A 21,090-nucleotide genomic window follows, 5' to 3' on the forward strand; every position below is an offset into this window, starting at 1 on the left:
TTGTAATTTCAGGTCTGTTCAGGCTTTTTTTTTTTGGAATGGAAACTCGAGGTTGCCTGCTCTGCTTTTCAGTGGTGGATTAAGTCTTTTTTCCTACAGAGATGGTCAGATTTGGAGGCAAAACTCTCCTCCTGATGGCTGGAGAATAAGAAAAATAATGTCAGGGTTATTTCCCTTACAGGGATAGGCTCATGTATTTCAGATTTCTGCCCCAACCTTCCTACTGCCCAGAGTAATGTGGCTGTTCTGGGGTGAGATTGTGCTCTCCCTCCTGTGCAATGGTCGAGGTGCTTTTCTTATGCTCAGACATCAGATGCCACAGAAATTCAGATTCTGTAGCCTAGAAGTGAAGTACTGTTGTAAGCAGAAAAGCCAACATTCTACTCCTTTCTTGAGAGCTATGCTGCATCTTCACTTTTCAGCTGCTCAATATAAAATATAATACAGCAGTCACTGTAGCAAAAAATTAATTTCCTTCCTGCTCTCAGTTACTCTGAGCTACCTTGTCATACTTGGTTTGTTTTTTTTTGTTTGTTTGTTTTGGTTATTTTTTGGTTTATTTTTCTTTGTTATTTCTTTAAATAATTCATTTTGCAATGGTCTTCCATTTCTCCAAACAGCCTGGAGCTCAGAGCAATCTCCAGGCTGGAAGAGAGAGGTGTTGGAAGACATGAATTCCTGAGTCTCATTCCCTGGGTGATAAAACCAAACCATTGCCCAAAGGGATCTGGCACTGCAACTTTGTGAATACAGATACAGACATGCCTTCATTTTCTTGATGCAGCTGATCTTGAAAGAGAGTTTTATTCAGATTCTTAAAGGAGTTTCATAAATGCCTAGATTTTGTTAGGGGAAGAGATGGGCCAAGGGTTCCTCCCTATGAGAGCTGAAGCACTTCTGCATGAGAAAAAGGGCACAAATGTAATGGCACTACCATAAAAAAATTGTCAGTGCATGTTTGCATGTTTGGGGCTAAAGTCAGTGTAATTTAGGACTGCACAGTAGCCCTTACTGAGTTGAAAATACCTTAATTGCTTATTTTTCTTTTTCAGTATTATTTTTTACTAGCTTTTACCATTTTGCCTGTTATTTGTACCCCCTTAAACGTCTTTAGCTGAGGACCAGAGATGGATAAATCCTGCCAAAAGGAGAATATCACAGTTATAATATGTAAGGCCCAAATATGATGACTAAGCCTGGAGGTTCATTTGGTTAAACAGCTAGAATGGCTTTTTTGGAAGCTTGTAACTTTTCAGTATTTTTTTTGTTATAAAACTGTCATATTCTTTTTCAATTCACATGTAACACCATAGCATCTCAAGAAAAAAAAAAAAAAAAAGGTTTTGTGCTTTAATTTGTGTGTGGAATTACAATACATAAATGCTGCAGCATTCACCAACACCATTAGCAATGCTAAGAAAATGGTAATGAACATTTTTAAGGCCATTGCAATCTGGATCAATCGATAGAAATGTACATCTGACAATAATACTCCCAGAACCCTTCAGGCAGTACAGGCCCATTGTTTGCAAAAACTGTTTGATCAACACTCACGAGCAAACTTTTCAGTATTGTCAGATGGACCTTCCATGAGAAAAACAATATTGATTTTGTCTTCTGTGAGTGTGTGCCCGTGTACGTGTGCGTGTCTTGCCGTCGTTATATGTAACGCGTTTAAAATCTGCTCGGCACAAGGCAGAATATTTATGTAGGTCTATTTTACTGAAATTCTGCAGATGCTCTGTGGGGTTTAAAAGTCAGCGCTGTGACCAGAAAGTGAACCCTTGTGATTACTACTGTCAGAATGAGGGAATTTGCACTTTAACCACGTTTAATGAACCGAGATGCAAGTAGGTTTAACCTTCCACTTAATGCTGCACATTCTGTGACATCATTCCAGGCCACAGCTCATTGGTTCAAGTCATGCACATTCACATACATTTCACAATATATACTTAATCTGGGGGACCATTTCTATAATACACACTTACCCTTTGAGAGTTGCACTGATGAGTATATTTTAAAGTAGATTTGGAGTGTGTATATAAGAAATAAAAGGCTTTATGTTTACTAAATAAATTGGAAAAAAAAAAAAACCTGAAAATGCCGCTTGGGTTCTATTGCTCATGTTTTGAGATATTTTACCAAGTTAATCCTACACAGCATGAAGTTTAGTGAACAGTGATGTTGCATATGTTCTGTAGTCCAAACCGGACTTCCTAGTTCTTATTTGTGCAGGGAAAGGAACAGAACAGGTATTTAGGTGCTACTTCAGGAGTTAAGTTTGTATTTGTGTCTTATCGTTAATTTTCTAGAAATGGTGCTGTAAAAAAAAAATAAATCTGTTAAACAAAAGCATGTGAGCTACATCATAGCATTGACTTCTCTGATTAAAAAGTTAATTACATTTGTATTCTCTACTTCTCTAAAGGATTTGATGTGTATTTCTTAAAGAGAAAATTTTAATCTTTATCAGGAAAAGAAACAGCATTAGTCTTTCAAAATCCTGTAAGGCAGATGTACAGAGAGACACAAAACACCTACCTGTCAGATGAGCATAGCTTCCCTCAGTGGTTGTGATGCAAAAGTCAGTAGTGAAATCATGAGGCAAAGACCTAGACTTGGGAGAAAACGTGAAATTCATACAGATTTAAACTTATCTTAGTGAATGGTTTATAAAAGCACGGAGTGCTCTGGGGATGTGATGTGGGTGTCTGGTAGGTAGCAAAGACAGTGACTGCTTAAGGTGAATAATCTAATTTTTTTTTATTTTTTTATTTTTAAACATGATCTCAGTTGGTTTGTCAATGTTTTCATGCAATGAAACTCTCTGGTTTGAGGTACCATAAATCTGTTGGAAACAAGATTAATGTCCTAACTACCACCTAGACTTGGAAGAGTATGGAGTGGTCAGCAGTGTCTGGGACATGGGTGCCTGGAACTTTTTGTATCTCCATGTATCACACTTGTGTTTTCAGGATCAGGCAGCCCTAACAACAGCATGCTGCTGCCTATAAAGTCATTTATTGGATGCACCTTTTCTGCTTTTTCTCTCAAATGCTCCAGGAGCCACTTGTCCAAGGGCCAATGTTTTCCTAAAGCAGTCTCTAACTGGGGAATGGGTGATTTTTAGAAGAAATAGGAGATGCCTGGGTTTGTTGTCATTGGGCAGGAACTCTGAAGAGGCTTTCTCTCACAGCCAGCATCTGAGAATGCAAACTTTACACATAATCAAGCCCTTATTATCATTCAGTAAAGACAATAGAGAATAAGATTTAGCTGTTCCAAAGGGCAATCCTAAAGCCATAATTATACAGAGCAACTCTAAGCCTGTAAGAACAGACTCTCCTTTCAACAGCCTGTACTTCCAACATACATTTTTATTTTATCTTCCTGTCTCAAGGTGTCTTTTTAATGTTGAATGCACTAAATGACCTAAATATTACACTCTGGAAGGAGGAGTTGTGGTTTTCACCTAGCCATTTTAGGCATGAATTAAGGCCTTACTTTTTGGTGGCTTCATAAAAGCCACCAAAAAAAAAGAGGAGGTTTTTATGAAGGCCATTTCCAGTGAAAGCTCTATCAGGGTTTAAATTATGCAGAATATGCTGTGATGTCTCTTTGGACTTCTGTGAAATCTAGATTATTAATTCTTCACATTATTTTTAGGTATGTGATGATTATTATTCCCCCTTCCACCCCCCCCTCCCCACATTATTGTTCTTGCTCAGTTACAAAGGTTCTGAGAGAATTTCAGAATGTTAAAATTTGGGGTAATGATGTTTTCTGAAAAATGTTCCACTTAGGGTGTACTGAAGTAGCACAAAAGATTGTGCTTATGTATAGTTACTGTAATTTTAGTATTCCCATAGTACATTTTCAAGGATCTCTTTAGTACTGCTCAGTAATGGGTGGGGTCTGCGTGTGTGATGTGCATCACAGTAGATGCATGTGAGATACGCCTGAACTGCACCAGTAAATTCATAAATCAGTTGAAAAAAAAAGAATGATCAGGAGATCAGATTCACGTGAGAAATAATCAAGAAACGCTTTTTCCGTGTGTTTCACAAACTGTTCATTCCATCTGTTCTATCAGTCTCTCTTTTAATAAATACCTTTATTTATGTCTCTGTTTCCTTCTCACTATCTACCTACCTGTATATGCATTCCTGCAAGAGAAGCAGGGTTTAGAGAGAGATTACCCCTTGTATGATGCCAGTGAAGAGAACTGGAAAGAATTGAAACTTTCAAGTACTCAGGAGTGGCTCTGGCTGTTTCATGGGCAGGGCTTTTATTACAGAATCTTTAGCACAGAACATTGCTCTCTCTCAGCTTTGTTTCTTTTATACCTTCATCCTAACTATGTGCTGCTATAAGTCCATCTTTTTATTTGTATTACTATTGTTATTTATACCAGCACATGCATGTGTTTTATTATTATTATTACTATTATTATTATTGTTATTGTTATTGTTGTTGTTGTTATCTGCAAATAAATGTGATCAAATCATAACCCCCTTACACTAGGCATTATAGAAATATAAAAATCAGAAGACAAAGTACAGCATTACATTAGTTGCCTGTGGCTGGATGTGCTGACTCTTCAGAGGGATTCAAGTGTGTGCTGTATTTCAGTATTAGAACAAACATCAATTCCTCTGTAATGAAGAACAAGCCATCCTGGAAGAATTAACAAGAAGGCACAGACCATACAGGACCTTGGAAGAAAGCTGAACTTTGGTAACAGAGGAACTGAAAAGCGAAGGGCGGAGAAAGAATAAATAACTTCATTTTTTAATGGAGAATTTTGGTCAAGTAATAGGATAAGGACCAGAAATTACTGGGGAGAGAACACTTTGTGAAAATTTGTGAAATTGTGGAATTGCTTTAAAGTGATATCAAAGCTTGAACCTGGAAGTGCAGACATGGATAAATTAGGAAAAATAGCTCCTGCAGAAGTGAAATAAACCAGAGAGCTGTTCTTACAGAATCCCAGAATGGTTTGGGTTGGAAGGGACCTTAAAGTTCATCTTGATCCAAACCCCCTGCCACAAGCAGAGACCAGGCTAGACCAGCCTGGTCTGGACACTTCCAGGGATGAAGCATCCACAGCTTTTCTGGGAATCCTGGTCCAGTGTTGCCAAGCTGTTCTTGCCAGCTTTATATCCAATGTTCTGGAGACTTGGTGTGAGGGGAGTGTGTGGGGTGAGCACCTGTGTGTGCAGACGTGTGTGTGTGTGTTTGGGTCACAGAATTCAGGAATAAAAGAGTGCATTCCTCTTTGTGGAGGAGCTCCCCTGCAGCTCAATGCCTGTGATGCTGGACTTCCCTCCTGACATTCCCTTCCTGTTGAAAAATCTTCCAATATGAGCAGTTTTTATGTAAGTGCACGTGCAGCTTGTACAAACGCTGCATTTGCACGCAGGTTTAGAATAAATAAACTCAAACCTCTGCTCAAAAAAAGGCTCAGGCCCAGTTGTGGACAAGAAAGGGACCTGCAGTGCCCTGATTGGCATTTTCTGAAGGCTGAGTAGAAAAAGCCACTGTGGTGTAGAACAGTCACAGGAATGTAAAGCCTGACTAAGAGAAGGCCCTGGGAACCCTGAGAGACAGCACAAACCAGGACATTTTACCAAGTACCCTGCAATAAATGCTTTCCATATGATTTCCTGGGGTATATTTAATGAGCTCCCCAATCGCAATTACAACAGGAAATTCACAGCATTCTGCCAGCCCTTTGAAAGTTTTCTTTTTCAACTAAAAATATCTTTGTTATAAATATCTTGAAATTGAATATAATCCGCGGGTTATACCTTTGTATGATAAAAGATCTTTTATCCACTTTGTACCACAAACTAGTATTAGTTCAAGAACCAAATGCAAACAGGAGTTTGAAGAGTGGAAATTTGAAGTTTGTCAGAGGAGGAAATTTTAAGATCTTGGAAAAGACGAATATGTATATTTTTCATGGAGCATTTACTACCTAGGCTGTAATGCAGATATCCTTTGTCCATGAGTTTAAAATTGTTCAGATAAAACTTGCATAGTATTTTTTGCTGCTGCCTATCACTGCTTGGGAAAAACATGCTTGGGATTCTATCTACCTACTTACCCTTCAGTCTTTTCTCATTCCTTTTTACTTTTACCATTTCAATCTCCTTTCCTTTTGTTTTATTGCTCAGTGTACTTACAGCTACAGTAGTAATCACCTGGAAATGCTTTTTATTTATTTTCTGTTATTATTTTTACTACTTGTACAGCCTCTGTACACGTATTGCTAATTGCATGGTGGTTAATGACTCTCAGTTTCTTCTTTTTCTTACCTTTGGATCAATGAGGCTGAGTTGCACTTGGAAGTTGTTCCTTTACAGTGAACATCATGCAGCAATTGTGAATAATGATTTGTACATAGTAATCTCATGCCCAAATTAAACTTAATTTTTAAAGTCACTTTTTTTTTTTTCCTACTTAAATTGTGACTAAATTTCAGGGTTTTTTCAGTGTTCCTGAAAAGTAATTTTTTATTGTTTTGCCTGCTTTTGAATGATGTAATTATCCTATTCTGAATGTATTGTATTGCAAGGTAATTTGTATTTCATTTTCAGATAACAAGTATAAATTTTCTATCCCTTAGTATCTACATTATTTTCCTTTTAAGATGTTGAGGGATGCTCATTAGACAAATCTACTAAAATGCGGTGTGTTCCTGTATAAAATGATTATGGAAAATTTATTACTTGAAAATAATGAAACCCTAACAATAGAGGGGGAGCTACAGAATGTGCAGTTATTGATCAGTCCTGGGTTGAGATTTTTGGTCGTTCTTTGTTTGGAAAGTGCTTTACTTTAGAGGGTTTATCAGAGGGTTTAACTCTGCTGTATCAGCTCCCTGTATGATCAAAGCATATCTGCAGAGGTATTCCTAAATTTATTATAAGGAACAGTTTAATGATTTGGTTTAGTGGGAGGTTTTTGTCATCCTCTGTCATTCTACAGAGTTTTGGGGAAAAGGGGAATTTTGATTTCTCTCTTTCAATGCAATTTAATGTAGATAGTAAATAACTTTAATCCAGATGTTCTCTTGTCTTACAAACAGTTTTAATATTAATGATAAGACAAGTTCCAGTGAATTTTTAATGTTAAGTGTTCTTAAAATAGTGAGGCTAGATACTTTCATTAGGATGTTTTAGTATACATGTCGTGACCAAAAGGCAAGTTAGAAAATTATTTTGTGTAATGAAGAAATATAATTTATAGCTAAGAAACATTTTTGGTTCCCCTTCCACCTCTGTTTTGTAAGGACCCTTCCACAGAGTCTGTTACACTTCTAGACTAATCATTCAAAGCTGTTGTCATTTTTGGATCTGCACTGATACATTGAGTTGGAAAACAGCTGTCTACAAAAGCAGATTTAACTTCATGTTGTGCCTTCTGTATTATATTCTTATGACAATGCTTTTGGCACAAAGAGGAAGAAAAAAGAGAAACAAAATATTTAAGAAATTTGTACACTGCTACCAAATTATCTCTTTTTTACTATTTTTTTTCCTATTTATTCAGTCATTTCATAATCAAATGGTCACGTACCCCTATAACAGTTTAGAATATTGATCATAGCAACCTGTAAGGGTTATGCAGAAATTGAGGAGTGAGAAATTTTCTGTCACGAATAGACTCTGTAACAACAGCCTGATCAATCTCAGAAATGTAAATAACTTCATTTTAAACATTCCTCACTCCAAGTGCAACACCTTCATAATCTGAACAGGAAGTTTTTAAAACATCTCTCCTTGCAGTGCTATTTCCTCAAAATAGGCAATTCCAGTGGCACAGGCACTCGGTACCTCAGAAGGCACTTCCCAAGCACTCATCTCTGTAAATGTAGAACTCAATTGTTACAGAGAGAGCTGTAGCTGTTTTATTGAAGACCTTGGCAGCAGAACATGTACAACCTTTATTTATTACGTTCACTCTCAGTTTTCATACTGGCATCCCCTGTGGCACTGCTGCTCTTTGATCTTTCTCTGGTTCTGCTGGGAGCTGGAGATTTGCACCTGAGATGTTCTCTGTAGCACCTTGCACCACGCAGCTGACTTCAGCCTGTCCTTCACTGTCAGCTTCCCCATCTGTTTCCATCTGTATTTGTCTGGGAGTGACTCAAATTAGGCATTTCCACTGTTCTTTCTCCCGAGTTTGTGATGAGCATCTTTGATGAAACCAAGTGACTTTATGTGGTTCTGCTTGGTTAATGCCCTTTTGTTTGCTCTTGCTGCAAATGTCCTGTCTGACCCTGAAAACAGCACAGAACAGCTCCTGCTACCAAAGAGTTTGGAAAAGGACAAACTACTGTGCATCAAACTGAACCAGGAGTCAGTTCCCATGCTAGGAACTGAGCACTCTGAATTTAAATGTCCTGACACCAGAAAATGCTGTTATTAAGAACAATTTCTCTCTGCAGAAAATTAAAACTGGTTTAGATCTCATCATTTCCCATGTTCCTGCATGAACAGCTGTCCATGTCCCAGCTCCATCATTATTCAAGTGCCTGCTCATGGCTGACTTTGTGTCAAATTCCCTTGCAAAAAATATCCCTTTCCCCTGGGCTTTATTTCTTTTTCTCCTCTGTCTGCCAAAGACAAGCCTTTAGTACCTTGCTGGACCATCAAAGAGCAATCATTTCACCTCAAAGTGCAGAAGAAAATGACTTCCATCCTTCCACCTTCAGTGTCTTTAATGTTTATTGGAGAAAGTAAGCATTTGGAAAAAAAATTAAAGTATAGTGGCAACAAACAATGTTTTTATGAGACTTCTATCAAATGCCTCAGATGTTGCAATATTGCTGATTTTTGCAATTAGAATGGCAAGATAGGTAAAGAACTTTTAATATTTTTGCCTTTTTTTCTCCTCTTTATTGTATATATAGCTGTAGATTTTTTCTCTTCACCAGCTGTTGTGATATCATGTCTGCTTTAAGATTTTGAAAAATATAATTGTACATTATACAATTTTCTCATGAGCCTGTACTTGAATGCTTCATGGTGATTCTTTTGCTAGACTCACTCTCTTATGTTCTCTAAACTGTTTTTACGACAGATTTATCATAATGATTTTATATACAGTGGAAGCATTTGAAACATTTAATATAATTTAGTTGCAAAGTTAGATATGTCTAAAATATTTTTCCCTTTCAGTAGTGTAGTATTAAATGCAAATTGCCTGTCATCACAAGTTTTAATTAGGTGAGTTGAATCCTGAGCAGGAATGATGCAAAATATCAGCCAGAATTATAAAGACTTTGTTTTGTGTTTGTCATGTGCCAACAGCTTGGAGATGAGTAGAATATTCTAAGTATAAAGATATATGGTGTTTCTCTACAAGAATGGAGATACTTATTTTGCAGCTGTACATTGAAAATTGATATTTTTAAAAAGTAAATTCCTTGAACAGTATCTTAGTAAAGTAAGCTGTCAGTGCCAGCATTTCTATCATACATAATTGCTAAAAAGAGATCTGGAAAGAAAAAGGAACAGGTGCATCTTTTGAAAGATTAAAGTTGTGTTTCCTGTGACTTACAGTGTGTTGAAGTGATGGTAAGCAGGTGGAAAAGTCAGCTGGGTTCAGTTATTAAATACATCATTGTGAAGCATGTGTATTTAGGAATTAGGAATTGGGTTTCTATTTACCTACTGAGATACCCTACTTAGGGGTCTTTGCAGTGAGGAAACCTAAGTGTGTATTTACCATATTTATTTAAGTAAACAAACTTATTTCAATAAACATGAAGAACTTCTAAATCACAGTGCAATTTGGCTAGCGTGTGACAATTTATGAATCAACTAGCAATAGTAATCAATATATATAAAAAAATCAATTCTGTTCTAAAGACCCTCTGTGCCTTCCCTCTGAAGAGCTTAAACACTTTCATAGTGTATCCTACTAAAAATTAAATTAACTCCCCAAAAGAAGTTCAAGCTTAATATGGAAGCCAGTAAAGAGATTTTTTTATCATTAATTCATTTATCTGAATGTCAGGTTGGGCTGGTATAGGCTTAGGAGCAAGCAGAGAAATGAGCCAGCCTTCTGCAGGGATCTGCAAAGACAAAAGAGAGCCCAAAGCATCACCAGCAAAGCTGCCTAGGGCTCTTCTCTGACAGTGACATTGTTTTTGTCTGGAATATTTGGTATCTTTCCAAAACTTCTTTTATTATAGAACAGTATCAGTTGTTAAGCACAACCACCTCTAAATTTTGCAATTTATTAAATCCTTAGGAAGGCATCAGATAGCAGTAGTTCTTGGAACTTTGTGAGGGTAACGCTCTATTGCACCTCCCTAAAGATAACTGATGTTTAAATTCATAAATAATTCAAAAATACATAGAAAAAACATGATTCATTGCACAATATGCAACAGAGACAGATGAAAAGTGACTACTTCCTGCTGTTTCCACAAGGAGAGTTTGAGGGTCTGTAGTAAACTTAATCATATTTACAGCAGGTTGAATAAGCAATTGAATTTCATTCAGGTATTTGTTTCTGTTTTTTGATGGATTTGCTGAGTTTGCTTCCATGGACTCCTTGTGTTTCCTTGTAAGCATGGAGAGTGTTCTGAACCCCAGCTGAAGAGCTATTTGCATACTGATATTCACACAAGGAAATTATAGCAGAATAGCTGTGTGTAATCCAGGCACCTGGCTCCTGGAAGACATATTCTGAATATAAACAGTATTTAGGGCTTTCTGAGGTCAGGAGGTGCTCCTGTCCCTTTAGGATAATGCTTTATTCTTTGACTGTCATGCCTGCTTACACACCCACATATGGATATAGTCCTGCAAATAAATACCTGGTTATAAAGTTCAACATTTAGAAAGTTAAAATGCTAATATACCTTTGATGAAACTTGTTTAATCATTTGAGAAATTAAAAAAGAACTCTGGAATTAAGGTCACAGTAATAATAACAGGAATCAAATATACAAAGGCATAGTTTTAAACTAAATCCCTACTCTGAATGTTGTCACACCGTGGCAGAGTCCTGCTGGCTCCTTCCATGAGGCTTCTTGTCGGTTTTGTGGAAGCACTGTTGTCATTCATGTAGCTCTTGAGAAGATGCTGGTGGTCTCTTTCATGGGTAACTGCGTTAATAGCTGACATTTATTAACTTTTCCATCGCAATTGGATCCTTTCAGATGTTCAGCCAACTGGTCAGGCACACAGTGTGAGAGGCCAGCTCCCAAAAGCAGCAAGTCTGACAACATCAGTACCAGTAAGTACTTCCAATAACTGCTGTCACTTGTCAAATTTGCCTCACTTTAGAAATCTAAGCCTTGAGCTATTTTGAAATGACTTTGTGTAATGAAAAATGCTCATTACTTATTTTTCTTTAAACAAACAAAATATAGATATTTCTCTGCTTTTTGATTGCCATTTGGTGTTGCATGAGGCGGTTTGGATGCAGTTCTTAGGACTTACACTCCCTGCTCCGAGGGCTAGCTGCACTTTTCTTAAGGAAAGCATATCAAGTAACAAGCATTTGGCCATATCAGCCCTATGCAGGGAACTAGTGGGAGACCTCTGACCATTTAAATCCTACTGAAAGCATCAAAAATAGAGCTGTAAGTAGCACATAACTTTTGTATTGGCTGTCTGCACAGGGGTGAATTTTGCCTACTGTGAAAATCGGCCTGAAAGTAAGAATAGCTCCTGCTGAATATTTTTAAACACATCTGTAAGCATAAAAGGATGGCATTGCTGCACTATTGGCAGCTTAAACTGGACAAGGTTCCCTGCAGAGTGCTGAGAGTGCTGCTGGTGCCCTGCTGTACCTGCCTTGGTCACATTTAGCCCAACTGGGGCAGCCCAATGAGCTATTCAGGTCAGCTTGGTGCTTAGATGAAACATTCCCAGCAATCCCCACAAGTGAAAGAGCACTCACGAGCTGGAAATGGGCAGAAAAGCAGGCAGAACTGGGATCACTGCTTCATTGTGAGGGTATAACTGCTGCAGTTTGGGGAATGGGCTTCTCCTGGACCCCAGGCTGCACCATGGCCACCAAATGGCAACTCCTGCCTGATGGGATGTTTTTCAGGGCTTTTTCCTCAATGTTTACATGCCAAGACAAAATTAACTTTTTTTTTTTTTTTTTTGACACCTAAGTAGAACTTAATGCAGTTATTTATCAAATGTTTTCTTAAAAGAGCCTTGTTGTAATATCCCTTATGTGCTGAATCTTCATAAACTGAAGTGAATGCTTCAAGGATGCTTCAAGTTTTTATTCAGTACTTCATTTCGTGTCTCTGACAACCTGACTTGGCTTTCAGGCAGAAAGCCTCCAGGCAGAATTCAAAGCATTTTTCAATTCTTTATTTAGACTGTGCTTAATGTAGAGCAGACACTGCCAGGAGCTTATTTTTTTTTAATAAATCAATACATGTTGCCAGTGAAACAACCGGCAATATTTTTGTTTTCCACCAGTTAAGGATTGTGATATTAAAGAAAATACATGCCACTCCACACTGGCTTTATGCTGGATTCCTGCTTTTATAAGTCCTGTATTTATAAAATAAAATTATTTGTTGCACGTATTTCTTTACAAGCAAGTACTTAAAGTAAGGCTCAGAAAGAAGGATACAGTTGCTGACCTTATTTTTGCAGATAGACTAATTTCAGTGAAATTATCTGCCAAAATAATGTGAAGCCCATTTTGTTCTTCCCTGTTCCCTCCTCTCCTTTAACATCACTGTCTGATCTCTGCACTGTTTTTCTGCTGCATTAAGCATTATTGTAGTTTTTGTGATTGCCTATATCAACATAACAAAATTGCTGGCTCTCATGTAGTAAAATGCAGCAAAATGCAGGAATGTACCAACCATCTAGAAATGAACACTGCTCGCTGTTTTTTATGTTTTCACAAATAAAGATAATAACCTCTAAATACTAATGAATTCTCCAACCAGAGCCAAGCCTATTGAATATTTTAAATTAATAATTGTGTGACTGAAACTGCTGAAGATCCTGGTGGCAGTCAGTGGCCGTGTCTCTCCAGTCCAAATTGTTCAGCAGTTCCAGACTTTCCTGGATTAGTGCTGGAAATGAGGGCAGGGAATTAGTCCAAAGTATATTGGTATCCAAAAAGAGGAAACCCCTGATTTGTTTATAAAAGTACTTCTGTGTACACTACTCTCTGTAATGAAGGTGGCTTTTCATTGATCAGCATTAAAATCTCAAATTGATGAGTGAAGCTCATCACCTGAAACTGCATTGTTGGTGTGGGAAATTACAGTCTTTTAATTAATTTAACTGTTTTACAGCTGTGAAGCCAGGATTATTCAATGGTATTTCCTTCTGTTTTAGGAAGCATAGCAATCATTGTTCCTCTTGTTTTACTGGTGACTTTGATCACTACTCTTGTAATTGGACTATTTCTTTGCAAAAGAAAACGAAGGTAAGTAATTTTACATTGATTTATGAAGTAAAAAACCACAACAAAACAACTTTAAAGTATTTGCATCTTTCCAATATACAAAGAATCACTTTATGTGAGAAACACAAATGCAACAAATGACCCATGACTTGTATCTGGAGGCAGTGAATCAGTTACTTTTTTGTTCTTGCTGGAATAACCACATCTGTTATTGATACTTATGTTCCTCATGTAGTAGATAAAAAATTGTAGTTCATACCCACTTCTCCCAATCCTGACAAGGCTGTGTTAGTGTTACTAACTTTATCCAGAGACTTAGAGAACATAATTAATGTGTTTCATTGAAACCACATACTCAAATTTCGAGTATTGTTTACCTCTTCAAGTTTTATTGAAGATGTAAACAATACTCAAAATATTTCCAGCAGAGTCCCAGCCTTTTCCTCCTTACTGTGTTCCTGTAGTATCTTGCACAGGAAGCCAAATTCCAGCACCGATCAGGGAATATCTTCTTGAATATTTCTCTGGAATTCAGCTGCCTTAGAGCTGGTAATGAGCTTGAGGACTTGAGTTTGACTTTTTGACTTTGGGCACTTCTCCCAAGGCCAGGGGAGGCAGGAGTGTTTCTGCTGAGTGAGACACCAGAGAGAGCTGCAACCCTTCCCATGCTCAAAGAACATAATGTTGATGGTGGTGCAGATTTAGCAAGAGAACATTCCTGGTGATAAGGACATGGCCCACTGGGGAAGGCAGAGTGGGAATCAGAGAGCAAACCATTTACTTCAGGCCTGTAGCTGTCCTGCTTGCTGGCCTTGAGCAGCTGGCTGATTTTCTCCTGGGGCTTGTTACCCCACATCTGAAACCAGGATAATGTCTCTTTGTTAAGTCCTTAAGAAATAAGTGATGAATCTGCTGTTTCTGCAAACATGGCCATTTATGAGACTATTTTAGTGCTCCAGGCTAAAAGAATTATTTAAGTTACTATGATCTGGCATCACATGCAGTATCTCTCCCCGCTGCAAACTCTGGTGTAAACTAGTAAGCATCAATTTTTAAAGCCTTTTTGTAAAGCCCATAAGATAAATACATTTCCTGACCATACTGTTAGTTATGCTGACCCTGCCAGACTCCATGGATGTCATTATGTGCTGCTGCACCTAAAACACCAAGTTTAGTGATAGCCAAATGCTGAAAGCAGTTGCTGCTCTGTAAATTATTTAGGTTACTGAGAATCACTCGTTAAATAATAGATTTTCAGTAGAGAAATAGAACTAGCCTCAATAAAGGGTTTTCTTTTTAAAATTATATTTGAAAATGTATTTTAGAGTTATTTTATCTCTTCAGAGAAGACTGTCAAATATTAAGCTAGGTGTAGTTGTTCAACACTAGCATGCCACTGTTAAGTGCCTATTTTAGGAAATATTTTTTCAATGACATTTCTGAAAAATACAGATCATTTAGTATATTGGATTTCAGACACTGACTGCATCTTACTCAGCCAACAAGAGGACTCGACTGTTATCATCCTGACTGTGACCTCTCTGTTATTCCCTTGTAATTCTAGAGAACATATTGCATTGGGAAAAAATTACCCTCTTGAGGTTATTTCAATTGCTCGGGCTTGAAATCACCTCTTTAGCTAAAAGAAATGAATTCAGCAACAGAAACAATTCAACTCAATCACTTATCTTTACTGATAATTCAAGGTTAAAATTAAGGCTCTGTCTTATATTAAAGATTGAAAGAAAATTCAGGTTGAACTTGAGTGTCCAGTTACCACTGGCAGGGAATACAAACCGGAACAACGAGAAGTTCATACATTTTTAATGCATCCTGATGAAACCATTTTCTTGTCCTCAGTTTACAGCTGACTTTGGGCAGCTGCTTTGAAATAGAAGTGAAATGAATGAGCAAGGGAACGTGACTCATGTTCTCTCTGTCCTCACTCCTGCAGGGGATCCACGATGACTTTGCAAAGCTTTCCTTGGAAGTGAGGGAAATCTGGAAATAATTGGAGGAAGTCAGGGCTGTAGATAGTGAGTTAGCACTTTGTATGGATTCATACCACTACAGCCAAACCGAGAAAAACAATAAAATTCTGCTTCTAGCTTCTGTGAGATCTATACATAGACTCAGATCACTTCTTTGATTCAACAATGGAAGGATTTTATGATTGTCTCAGCAGGAAATGTTTTTTCATCCTGTTGATCTTAGAGATTAAAAAGAAAAAAAATACCCAATGACTTGCTTGAAAGTTCACTATATTCTTTTTTTTGTGGTTTTGTTTTTTTTTTTGTTTTTTGGGGGGTTTTTTGTTTTTTTTTTTTTGTTTTTGTATGTTTGTGCATTACAGGACAAAAACTATCAGAAGACAACCCATGATAAATGGAGGAATCAATGTAGAAATTGGCAATCCATCATATAACATGTATGAGGTGGGCCATGACCACAGTGAAGGTGGTCTTTTAGCCTCAGATTTTACTCTAAATGCAGAAAAGGTAATTTTTTTTCTCTTTCTAGTAGAAACTCTATTTTATGTCTTGCAAAGGTTTTGTCTTTAAATGTAATGAATAGAAATGTAGAACAATGACATTTAGATTTAGTTAATGAATATAAAACCAAGTTAGATTTCATTAGAATAAATGTCATGTATATATTAACAGCTGTTTTGTAGTCTGATGTTGCCTGATGGTCATTTTTCCTAATGCCTGTATTTTATCAAGATAGAGTTAGAAATTACCTACAAAACTGAGGGTTTTTTGTCAAGGCAGATGTGTCTGTGAGCTGTCAAACCACCTGCCCTTTTAACCTAGTGGCTAATATTTAAAATTGGAAATATAATATTGTCCAGCCTCTGAAACACAAAAGAGTACATGCATATGAGAGCAACTTATTTCACACGTGAAAACTTCCCAAGGCACAAGGAACTGGGATTGCTGACGGGACAGATAGATTAAATGTTTGCACAAAGCTAGTAAGTATTATCATTTCCTTGTAAGAGATGCTGTCAGTCCTGCAGCAGCACTCCAGTGATTGAAGTCCCTGAGTGATGTGACACGGGATGAGCGGGGTAATGCCGCGATATCTCTCCCCGAGCTCCGTAATCAGACACACACCAAAGGGCAGCCATCACTCTGTGGCATTTCTGACAAAGCAATAACGGGATTACTGATAGCTCTAGGAATGTCAGCACTGAATCACACGGGCAGCGTGCTCGGTGCGCGAGGTAAGCTGAAAATGGAGTTACTCACTGGAGGCAGAGTGGCTGAGCCAGTGCTTATTGTGAAGCCTGGCCCTAATCCTGAGTGGAAAATGGTCATGAAATGCTGAATTTTATCCTTGTGTTGAATGTAAGAATTTTTCATGCTGGTGATTATCTGGAAGGAGGTTTTTATAAATGCAGATGACTCTAAAATAATGTTTTTAGTTGGTGCACTGTTTACTTAACAGTCCTGATAAGTACACATGGAAAATGCTCTATTGGCACAGAAACTGAAATTTTCTGTTTACACAGGCCAGATACATAGGGGGAGGGTCCACTGCATTCAAGCTTCCCCACACAGCTCCATCAATCTACCTAAACTCTGACTTGAAAGGACCACTATCAACAGGGGTGAGAAACGATGATCCAAGTCCATTCCATTCCACCACAGCCCCTTCTGAAGAAAGTTTGTCTGTCATTTTCGAGTAGAGGCATTTTCTGTTTGTTTTTGTTTTTCTTCTTTTAATGGAATGAAGAATGACAATAAATAGAACATTTTCTATTTGAAACAAAGGGTCCCCCTCTGCATACAAAATTTCATCTGTACCCATCATTTTAACGTGATCTAAAACTGCAAATGTGTCTTTGCGAAGGAATACAAAAACTGTAAGAAATGTGATGCTTTGCCATAACACAATATAAATTTAGCATGGCCTTCACAGCCATGTATCCTGATATATTTGCAATTTGCATGTAATTACAGGCATTTAGTGAAGTTAATCAAACTGAAAGATGGTCCCAAATAATGGAAAGAAGTGTTTTTATTTTAGAGGAATTTGATGTTCATAAAAATTAACAATTTCCTTCAATATTTGCAAAGCATATTTTAATTGTTCCAATTTCAGTGGATTTGTACCATAAAAGAGCTCCTAAAACATCGGATTTTTTACTACAAGTTGCAAACATTGAGATTTAAGATACCAAAGGGACATCAATATGACATTCATTTTCATGTGCCTCAATATATATCCATCTTTTGTGCCATTCACGTTCTTGCATGACTGTAATACGTTGTATTTGGAAGTTTAATAATTTTTTATGGGGTGTGGTTTTTCTGATGGAGCACAGAACCATGGATGATGAAAGCCAGAATATTCACTCATCTTTTAACTTTTTCTCTTAAGTTCTGGTCACTCCAGCTTCTTTGTGTACCTCACAGTATTCTCTTGTACAGTCAGTGCAAAGAGGTATCATGAGACAGACCCTACTATTATATATACATTTTAATAACTCAATAAGGCGCTGCATAGATGTCAAGGGTCTCTGTTCTCTTGTGGTTATCATCCTTAATAGTGGTTGTCAATGATGTAAAAAAGTCCTGACGATTGAAACAGAACTAAATTTCTGATTATAATTATGACCAAAAAAGTAAAGATCTATGGGGATGGACAGGTAGAACTGAGAGTAGCTTTTTTTTTTAAATTAAATAAATGTGGCTCACCTTGTTCTGCCTCCTTTCCAGGAAAGTCTGGACCATGAGGCAATCACTTTGTCATCTGTAATAGACGGAAAGGGCAGTTTTTAACTCAATAACTGAGCAGCTGGGGTAGCCATCCAGCCTCAGGGATATCTGAATCCTGGGCTGAGGAACTGAGCTGAGCAACAAGGAAAGGAAGAACCAAGACTAAAGTCATTCTTCATTCCTTGTTCCCCATGGTATACTCAGGATATTTTTGATAGCCTATTTAATATGGTAGGAAAACCTACCCAGTTCTTGTTTGGCCAATTCAAAGTTTAGCCACTTCTTATTAAATCAAACAAATTAATTTCCATTTTTTAGAGCTTGCTGGTGTTCCACTCAGTATCTGTGCAAGCAGAGCAGTGCTGATAAATTAATTGGTTCTAAAAACAGGAGGATTTTGACCACAAGGTGCCCTTTCCTGTTATCATGGGTGAAATCTGAACTCTAATTTCATAGCAAAGTTCTTCCAGAGACAATAAAGGTACAAAGTATGAAGGTAGTGGAGACTCAGGGGATTTCTCACACAATGAAGTGCTTTGCAGCATTAAAAATGGACTTGTCCTATGCTGAAGTGCCACTCATTTCAACAGATGTTTTTCATTACAGTCCAAACCACCAAAATTGCTGAGAAAAGACTTCTCAATTTGTAACTACTATGATATATATTAACAGTTATGCTGATTTATTATTAAAGTTTAATTTACATGACGAAAGTCTTGAATTTTTTGGTCAAATCATGTTGTGTATTTGGGCCACAGAATTCGAAAACATGGTCAGCTATTGATGGGATGCTGATGTCTTAGAACAGGTAATATATGGAAACTGTTGGCTGCAGTTTTCTACTGTTAAACTTGTCACATGGTCTCACAGTGCACCTTCTCTATAAACTCCTTCATATCTATTCTGAAATCTTCCAGTGTAATAAGGTGGACAAGTCAACCTCAGAGACATTTTTTCAAGGTTTTTCATTTAATTTTTGTCGATGTTTTTATGGTTTTAATATCATTATCTGCTGCATGTCATGTCATTGGTTACTTTAATAGCATGTCTCATCGTGAATTTAATTTTCAACTAAATAATTAACTCATCGTCAGGTTTGCAGACGTCCAGGTATCTATTAAATATGTCCTGTTGTATTTTATGTGTACCTGTTCTTGCTTTAACAAAGCCATTTCCATTTCCATAAATTCTGATTTTGATTCAGCCTGACTGATCTAATGTTTGCTTAATTTCCCTGCAGCCAACAAATTACGCCAATCCAGTATATGCAAAGTTATACGTGGATGGACAAAACTGTCGAAACTCCTTAGCAAGTGTTGATGAAAGAAGAGAACTTCTTCCAAAGAAAATAGATATTGGGATAAGGGAGACTGTGGCATAATCTGCTGTTACCTTTTATACTCTGTATAAATGTATAAAATATAAGGATTACTTTTCTATGTACCAACAGTATTATAATTGTTTTGGCATCAGCATTACCTCTGTTTTTTGTTTGGTTGATTGTTTTCTGGGTTTTTCTTTTGCTGATGACTTTTGACTGACCATTTGTAAGGTATTTTTATGAAAAAGAAACTGCACTACGGTACAATTTACAACAATGCTGCTGAAATAACACACCTTTAAATTTGTTAAAATGGCAAACAACATATTCGTTTGTAGCGTGAAAATGAGCAATCTATTTTCTATGAACTTTTTTGGTTCTACTTAATCGATGAAGATGGTATCTGCACTTTTTCATTATGTAGTCTGGAAACTGTAGTACAGTGTGTAATTTTGTTTATTTTAAATGGTGAAAGAATGATTGAATGGTCTACTCTCTTCTTTGTGCCCATTAGAACTTCTCTTCAGATCCTGATGAAGCTAGATAACTTTTCACAAACAAACATAACTTGCTTTCTAATTAGCTTTAGGTTGCCAAGAAGTAAACAAGACTATAGAGGTGAAACATCTAATGATCTGCATGAACACAATGATTATGTTTCAGAAATTCAGTGACTGTACATGATATACTAAACATATATACCATGTAAACAAGCTTTGTATTTATTAAAACCTTATAGAACATAGTAACAATATATCTTGGAAGCTGAAACCTTACTTGCTGTGGGACAAAGCATACGAACTCCAACAGGCCTGTAGGACAGTAGCCACCCTAGAGCACAAGAGGGCATTGCCTACACATGTTTTACATGTTTATTCACTTAATCACACGCAGTTCTTATGGATTGATAACTCCCAACACACAGCAAGCAGTAGGGAAAAAGCCAGACCCCAAACCTTAAGCACACGCAGATGGATCACAGCATTCGGTTTTGACAATCACAAAAAACCCCCCTCACACCTGTTCAGTGATATTAAGGGATTAAAAACACAGCAGTTTCCTAAAATTGAGATAAACTGTGGTATTGTGGAGGTAAAAGGAACCAAGCTGTATATTAGTGACACCTTAGCAAAGCCCAAGTTTCAGCAGTCTGGGTTCAATATCAAAGTCCAGTATCAAAAGTGAAAAGCATCAGTATCAGTTTCCAGCACTTCTCTGACCTGGCCTGTTTTCTGTTGTTGCTAAGAGGCAAAATCAATTCACCTTTTTTAATTTTGATGGAAATAAATAATACGATTACTTTCAGGTTTGAACTGAATCAGAATATTTTATACATAACTTTAAAGGCACAAACGACGTATTCACACATATATTGTGGAGGACTCTTCCTTCCTCTGCTAGACATGACTGACTTTTAGCTATCATAATATATTAACCTAACAGATTAAATATGTTTGTGGTTGCTCTTTATTCCCTTTGTACAAGCATTACAAAAATAACTGCTGTTTTATAAGAGATTTTTGTTGTACTATTGTGCATGCATACTACCTATTTCTAAACTTTGCCATATTGGGGCCTTTATAAAACTCTTGATTTATGTAATACTAGTGCAATTTTGCTTGAACA

The 21,090-nt window shown here is 37.1% G+C and overlaps 1 protein-coding gene across 1 annotated transcript in view; it reads left to right on the forward strand.

The window, feature by feature from the left end:
* LRP1B (LDL receptor related protein 1B) overlaps nucleotides 1-19,873 on the forward strand; it is a 473,299-nt gene extending 453,426 nt beyond the window's left edge. Inside the window, exons 89-94 of the mRNA XM_058839737.1 lie at nucleotides 1,737-1,850; nucleotides 11,186-11,262; nucleotides 13,350-13,440; nucleotides 15,773-15,917; nucleotides 16,934-17,032; nucleotides 19,384-19,873. Of these exons, the coding sequence (XP_058695720.1) occupies nucleotides 1,737-1,850; nucleotides 11,186-11,262; nucleotides 13,350-13,440; nucleotides 15,773-15,917; nucleotides 16,934-17,032; nucleotides 19,384-19,524 (667 nt within the window). The 3' untranslated portion in view covers nucleotides 19,525-19,873. The remainder of the gene's footprint in view (nucleotides 1-1,736; nucleotides 1,851-11,185; nucleotides 11,263-13,349; nucleotides 13,441-15,772; nucleotides 15,918-16,933; nucleotides 17,033-19,383) is intronic.
* The last annotated feature ends 1,217 nt before the right edge of the window (nucleotides 19,874-21,090 follow it).

This window comes from Poecile atricapillus, chromosome 5, assembly GCF_030490865.1.
Source record: "Poecile atricapillus isolate bPoeAtr1 chromosome 5, bPoeAtr1.hap1, whole genome shotgun sequence".
Classification (NCBI taxonomy): domain Eukaryota; kingdom Metazoa; phylum Chordata; class Aves; order Passeriformes; family Paridae; genus Poecile; species Poecile atricapillus.